General features: G+C 43.1%; 1 protein-coding gene across 1 annotated transcript; it reads left to right on the top strand.

Annotated features, from left to right (window-relative positions):
* The first annotated feature begins 4,219 nt into the window (after nt 1-4,219).
* Nucleotides 4,220-6,771, top strand: LOC103809000 (tectonin beta-propeller repeat-containing protein 2-like). The gene is made up of 3 exons (XM_009081813.1): nt 4,220-4,368; nt 5,838-5,987; nt 6,237-6,771. Exons 1-3 carry the CDS (start codon nt 4,275-4,277, stop codon nt 6,392-6,394), a joined length of 402 nt encoding a protein of 133 aa, XP_009080061.1. The 5' UTR covers nt 4,220-4,274; the 3' UTR covers nt 6,395-6,771.
* The last annotated feature ends 595 nt before the right edge of the window (nt 6,772-7,366 follow it).

Genomic DNA, 7,366 nt, shown 5'->3' with positions numbered 1-7,366 from the left:
AATTATAAAGCTAATGGGCAACTTAAATATATTTAGCATAGACACTGTTTCTTGATATCATTTAACAGCTGCCAGTTAAGTGATTCCTTCAAGTTTACTTCAGGTTATCAACACAGTTTTCTTGTCAGACATGTGGGTGCTAGGCAAGCTCTTGTTTTTATTTGTAACAGACAACAAATACATCCACAGCTCTTAGTATGTAGAAAAATACATGGTTGGCATGTGTTGCAGTCCATGGTTGTGATTGAAAATCCTTAGTACCAAGGCAGAGAGTGCCTGGAGTGTTTGTAGCCGAGACACAAGACCAGAGGGCAGGAGGATCTGCATTCTGTTCTGGGCTAAAACAGTCAGACTCTTGAGTTTTTTAGAGTTGAGCAACTTTGGGTACCCCCAAGTGAAAGGAAAATGATGTTCCCCCATTTTTTATCAAATCACACTGGCTCCAGGAATGAGCCACAAGTCAATTTCTCACAGTGATGAGTATCGTGGATAAATGTACAAACAGAGTTTGGTATGTTGATGTCAGAGGAGGAAAACTGAGAGACTGGTGTGAGGTTCTTTAAGATTCCAAACTCCTCAGTAAATTACAACTAGGACATATTTCACAGTCAAGGTATATCAGTCTGAAAGTTATACCAGCTGAGAACAGACTACGCTGAAATTTAATTTTCATGGTTATCACTCCCTGAAATGTTATCAGCAGATTTATGGATTTGCACAGATATTTCTTTACTGCTGTGAGAGAACTCTGTTTAACCTTTAACTGCAGCTGTAGAGGCTTTCTTGTTAGATAGGTTATAAAATACTGAAAGCATGCTTGTGGTAATTAAAACTTGGTGAGAATGAGGGATGTCTGAGATGATGTCAGCATGATGGTTCCAAAAAGTGGAACATTATGTCAGGGAAATTTTGGGTTAATTTTATCTGCCTCACTGTGGTAGCCATGAGAACACCTGTTTGCTGTAGGTGGCTGCTTTCTGGGTAAATAAAACAGATGTAAAACCTCTGCAACAAGCTCTAAGAATTGTCAGTTCTTGTTTCCAATGTCTTGTCCCTGGTTTGTGCCAAAAGCTGCTTAATAATGCTGTCACTGTCTGTCCTGGCTGTTGTGTCCTTTGCTAGCTGTTTCACAGCAGAAAGCTGCAGCAGGTGGAGGTGGTTCCTGGATCCTTTGCAGTGAGAGCAAGAGGATTGTGGGTTTTTTATGAGAGTTCAGCAGAAAAAGCTAAGTGCCTGAAGAGGGAAGAGAAACTGGAAGTGAAATACCCAGAGAGGCACAAAAGCTTAGGGAGGAAATGAGCTCACTTAGAAAAGCAAAGAATGAGATTTTTTGCCAAGCTTGTAGGCACATTACTTTGAATTTGATGATTTCTGTTTGTTTCTTAGATGCTTTGGTGCTGCAGAATAGGGTAGGAGCAATTGCTTTGATTATACTTGAGCCTGCAGTGGTATCAGAAGCAATCTAGCTGAGATTCATGCAGCTCCTCTCATGGCACTCCTTTGGGGTGTTTTGTCTGCTTTTCTTAGCCTCCACTGCCTATAAATCTGCAGTAATGCACAGGCTTAGGTACTGGGTGTAAGCACTCAGTAAGTCTTTTGGGATGGTAATACTCCTCCAGTTCTTCCTCAGAGAATTCTATTCCAGACAAATGACAGAGGAAGAGAGGAATGGGATCCTTACGTGGGAGAGTGGAGAGCAAGGTGCACAAGTCCCAGTGATTCAGTAACAAAAGTCACTCCAAGCTGTTGGGCCCAGTTTATGAAGGAGAACATGGAGTGTATGGCAGAGGTGGAACATAGGTAGGCACACTGGCAATTCCTGGTGTGAAGGAGATGGGGTAAAAAGTGACAGAAAGTCCTAAATCTGAAGAAGAGGTGACTGTTAGAAGAACACAATAAGGAGAAAGAGGTAAGCAGAGTTAAAAAAGTAAAATAGAGAAGCAGAAAAAAGGATAAAAGTCAAAGGTCTCTGTTAGTGCAGGAATCCACCCTACACAAGATATTAACACCACAGATCCCTTACATGAAAATATGGGACTACAGGAGCAGAAATATGGAGAGGGACGTGATGAGGCTGGAAGCAACACAGTCATGGAATCATAGACCCATCAAGACTGGAAGAGACCTCTGAGATCAGGTCCAGCCATTAACCTGTCACTGCTGTAACTCCTAAACCCTAAACCATATCCTGCAGCTTCAGATCCAGACACCTCTTACACATCTCCACCACCTCCCTGGGCAATCTGTTCCAGTTGTGAGGCACCACCCCATGATACTGGTGTGGGGAGAAGCAGGGAGTGAGAGCCAAAGCAGCTGTAGAAAGATGCAAAAAATAAATGGAGGGGAGAAATGGGAACAGGGCCAGGAGTAAGGATCACTTCCAGTGAAGAGGCAGAAAGTCCAGAGGGGAGAATTGTATGGGGTTTTGGAGTGTTTTGTTTTTTATGTGGTTTAGTGTGTTGGTTGGTTGGTTTTGGATTTGTTTGGAGGTTTTTTGGTGTGGTTTGTTGTTTAGGGTTTTTTTGGTTGGTGGTTTTATTTTTTCAGTACAGTAGTTTAAACCCAGTTTGAGATCAGCTAGGTAGTGACATATTCTGTGTGGTCAGGGCTTATCAAGGCTGTTAGTGGCTTTACTTGTAGGTGTTCAAGCTGCAGCCACTGTGAATTTACCGTGACCAGAGGTAAACACTTGAACACGCCTCTACCAGCCTCAGGCTTCCAACAGAGGGCAAATCCCTAATCACAGCACAAACATGAGAAGACAGTCTGTCAAAGGCCTTGCAACCTGAATAACAGGATTGATTTGGTGGTGCAAGTCAGGCTTGGTTATAGCTGAGTCAGAAACACGTCAGCACCAGCACTGCAGAAGCAAAACCAAAGCAGGGTCCTGTTATGTACACAGAAGGCTCATCTGGGACTGGGCTGTGTGCAGGTTATGCTTCTGTGTTCCTAACTTTATCCATGCACAGAGCTCTTGCTCTTCTGTTTCTAACACTGGAAACTCAGCTTATGCCTGTGAGGCTAAGGCAAGGAATGCAGTGCTGCTTTGAGAAGAGGTGATGTATTTTAGGGTATGGTACTGTCTCCTTCAGTGCCTTTATTAGGCTGGTGAGGAGAAAAGCTTCTTTTTGTTGTTTCTATCTGTGCTTTATTTAAAGTACATGTTTTGTAGGATATTTACATTCCTCCAACCTGTTGTCTGATGTATTTTGCTGCAAAATCACCATCGCTATGCTGTCACTAACTCTGATTTTGAGCAGTAGTTAAGGCAAATCTCCATAGAAGCAGATGGAGTAAGGATATGCCCGGGAGCAGAATGGGAAATGTGTTTCACTTGTGTTTGCCAACAGATAGTGTTGTGGATCCACTCCTGCAGGTGTGGCTGCTCCAGTACCATAGTGGTCTGCTGTGAGTTCTGTGGTTGTATGGAGTACAGGGAAGAGTAATAAATTGTCAAGGTTGGAGGAGAGCTCTAAGATCACGGAGTCAAACCATCAACCTGTCACTGCTGGAACCCCTAAACCCTAAACCAGATCCTCCAGTGCCACATCCAGACACCTCTTAAACACCTCCAGGGATGGTGACTCCACCACCTCCCTGGGCAATATTCCAGTGCCTGAACACCCTCACAGGGAAAACATTTCTCCTAACATCTAATCTGGGCAGTGCAGGTCTCTCTGTAGAGCTTTCCTACCCTCATGCAGATCCACACTCCCACCCACCTTAGAATTGTCTGCAAATAGCAGCAGATCCCCATTTCAATGCAAAGAGGACACATTCAGACTGTAAAAATATACTGCTTGCATATGCTCAGAAATAAAGTGCAGAGCTGGTTATGTTAGGAAAGTTCTCAGGAAGGTAAGGAAGGAAAATGTTTCACTGTGCATTTTACTGGAAGAGTTCCCTCTTCACCTTGCAGTTGAGCTGTATCTGATTGGAGTAGCAGTGATTAAGCAAACACTAACATTATTCGACTTGGATGCTGAAAATCCAATATGAATATCATTATCAGTAATTGGGTGACATTCATTCATGTTCCTTTTCTGTTTAGAAAGGGATTGACTTTTCAGGGAATTGATGATATACAATCAAATATCAGTTACATTTCTTCCTGTCTTTAGCATCTGGTAAATATTTCACTTGTGTAGTTCTGTGAAGAACAAGTGCTACAACAGTACAAAGATACAGTAGGGCAAAGTTTAAAATACTGTGCTTGATTTTTATAGCCAGTAGGAATCAACTTGGTCAGCATTCACTCGAGTCCAAATGACCAGATGTTGTGGGCAATTGATAGCAAGTGGAATGTCCATGTCCGAGTGGGAATCACGGATGAGATGCCTGTGGGCACTGACTGGGAACATGTACCAGGTAAAAATTAATGCATCCCTTCCTTGTTGTTTCTGCCATTTTCTCAGTGGGTTTGTTTTGTTTAGGTTTTCTTTTCTTTCTTGTTGTTTTTTAAGTTGGACAGCAATGCTTAAATCAAATATTTTTCTTGGCAATCAAGTGTTTGATAAGGGTTATCGTTTAAAGAGGAATTGGGTTTTACCTAAATACACCAAGTAGTTAACTGGGAGAAATCCCATGTTTCTGATTGATTCCTGTTGTGTTGTTTCGGGCTGCTGCCACTGAATTAACATGTGGCCGCAGTTCCCTTTCAGATAGAAATAAAGCAGAATTCCTAAGCACCAGGAGACTGTTGTGCTGTGGGAAGTTTTGTATTTAAATGTGGTATCACATGGACTTCCTGTCCAGATGTGGTTAGCAAAAACCTAATGCTACTTTGCACATCTTTCTACTAATCCTGATGCTGGATGTGTTGTGGATTAGGTAATTACACTTTTGCCTGTAAGGAACACTAAATTTTGGTTGCTTCTTTCTAAATAACTGCATTGGTGCTGGTTGTTCTTCAAAGGTTTGTCACTGCACAAACACACAGCACTCAGTTGCAGAGTACTGGTGAGAAGGGGAGAAAAGTCCACAATGTCTATAATAGTAACCATTTTTAGACAAATTAAGATTGTAACCCTTGGATTGTTCCCCATGTGGTTGTAACATACAGTGTAGGCTCCATAAGTGTGTTCTGAAGATCCTCCAAGTGGATGTTGCTTGTGGCTGTAGCCACATAACAAAATGTATCCACAGTGTGATAACCTTATGGTCAATAGATGCAGTGAGTAAAGAGTCTGCATTTGAAAAGCTTTTTTGTTCACCAGTGCTTCATGTAAGAGGATATGAAAACTATCACAGTCTTGGCATCTGCTCTTAATAAACTTTTCATAGAACTATCAAGGTTGGAGGAGACCTCTAAGATCATCAAGTCCAACCATTAACCTGACGCTGCTAGAACCCCTAAACCATAAACCAGATCCTCCAACATCAAATCCAGATCCCTCTTCAACACCTCCAGGGATGGTGACTCCACTACCTCCCTGGGCAATATCCCAGTGCCTCAACACCCTCACAGGGAAAACATTTCTCCTCACATCCAATCTGACTCTGTCCTGGCTCAGCTCAAGGCCATTCCCTCTAGTCCTCTCCCTGCAGCCCTGGCAGGACACACATCCCACACCTCTCTCCAGCCCTGGCAGGGAGTTGCAGAGAGCCAGGAGGTCACCCCTGAGCCTCTTCTCCAGGCTGCCCAAGCCCAACTCCCTCAGCCCTTGCCCATGTGCTCTAGCCCTTTGCTGCCCTCATTGCCCTTGGCTGGACTCGCTCCAGTGCCTCAATGGCCTTTGGGCAGTGAGGGTCCCAAACTGAGCACAACACTTTTCTGCAAGGGTATTTAGTATCCAGGAAAGCCTGTGCTTATTCCCTCTTTGTGTCCCACTCCCCAGGTTTGCAGGCTTGCCAGCTGGCTCTGAGTACCAGGACAGTTTGGGCACGCTGTCCCAACGGAGATGTAGCTCGTCGCTACGGCATCACTGACAAGAATCCTGCAGGAGACTACTGGAAGAAGATTCCTGGAAATGTCTCCCGTTTAACAGGCAAGTTGGTTGTGCATGCCAGCCCAAAACATTGCCATGTCTGCTTTGACTTCTGCCTGATGGTGCTTGAGCTGGCCATCTGCAGGGAGAGCTCACACTCTGTGAGAGCATCACCACGGCTGCTTTTATCACTTCAGTACAGACCCTCTCTGGGTATAATTGGGAAAACAGATCCAAGGATTATTTGTTTAGTGTTTATAATTGGAAGCTGCTACCTTAATTAAAAGATGGGTAATTTATGCTTTGCAGTGACCCCTCTAGATGAACTGTGGGCGATCAGCACTTCAGGATCTCTGCTCCAGCGCCTCACGAAGACCTTTAGCCATTCCCATGGTTTGCAGAAAAATAATGACACTTCTGTTCTGCTTCACCCTGATGATTTTGAAGACGAATGGGAAGTGATATGAAGTCTCTCAAGCTTGTGAAGTAGTGAAAAAGAACAGGAGGACAGAATTTCTGCAATGTATGTACAGAATATTGGATCTAAAAGCCACTCATGTTGGACCTGTGATATTAGCACTTTTGTATTGAAAAACTGACCTGTTAAATAGCCCCCAAGCTGTGAGTTCTGATGTTTGTTACCTTATCTTTTGGGAGACTCCTTAGGTGTGGCATACTGCAATTGTTATACCTTACTACTGTAGAAGCTCCTTTGGAAATATAACTCTTAAGTTAAATTTACTAGAATTGAAAGTGACTACTTGACAACAGCATGCACACTAATGTACTGACTTTGAGAAGGAATTCTGTTGCATTAAATATTTCTCTACAGCAGAAACATTAAGCATTTCTCAATCTCTTCTTGTACTTGGAACTCCAAACTGATGGTATCACTCTCTGACTGTTGTACATATGCTAAGGATTATTTTTCCTTGCAGCATGGAAGAGAAAACATGGCAAAGTGTTTCTTAGTAAGGTCTGAGAACATCATGATTACACAGTATTGGTGTTGAAATGAGCTTGGTTTGATCCATTTCCATCTAAGTATTTGCAAGGCTATACTAACCTTCTGTTTCTAGAAATTTCCTTCATAGTTTGGCTTCATTCACAAGGGAGAAGTTTGGATTGCTTCTAATGTCAGGGGGGACTTTTGCCCATTTCCATAGCCATCAGGAAGCTGACAGAGTCTGGGGGGTAAGTCCCAGTTTGGAATAGAAAGAGGTTGCTTATCCATTTCCATCTAAGTATTTGCAAGGCTATACTAACCTTCTGTTTCTAGAAATTTCCTTCATAGTTTGGCTTCATTCACAAGGGAGAAGTTTGGATTGCTTCTAATGTCAGGGGGGACTTTTGCCCATTTCCATAGCCATCAGGAAGCTGACAGAGTCTGGGGGGTAAGTCCCAGTTTGGAATAGAAAGAGGTTGCTTGTTTGTAGTGC

This window comes from Acanthisitta chloris, unplaced genomic scaffold (assembly GCF_000695815.1).
Source record: "Acanthisitta chloris isolate BGI_N310 unplaced genomic scaffold, ASM69581v1 scaffold36829, whole genome shotgun sequence".
Taxonomy (NCBI): Eukaryota; Metazoa; Chordata; class Aves; order Passeriformes; family Acanthisittidae; genus Acanthisitta; species Acanthisitta chloris.
Note: the sequence above shows the minus strand (reverse complement) of the source record. Positions and strands in the feature narration are given on the sequence as shown.

Coding starts and splice junctions, on each gene's coding strand:
- LOC103809000 (XM_009081813.1), top strand. CDS start 4,275: ATGTTGTGGGCAATTGATAGCAAGTGGAATGTCCATGTCCGAGTGGGA. Junction 4,369..5,837: donor TGACTGGGAACATGTACCAG/GTAAAAATTAAT, acceptor CCCACTCCCCAG/GTTTGCAGGCTTGCCAGCTG. Junction 5,988..6,236: donor AAATGTCTCCCGTTTAACAG/GCAAGTTGGTTG, acceptor TATGCTTTGCAG/TGACCCCTCTAGATGAACTG.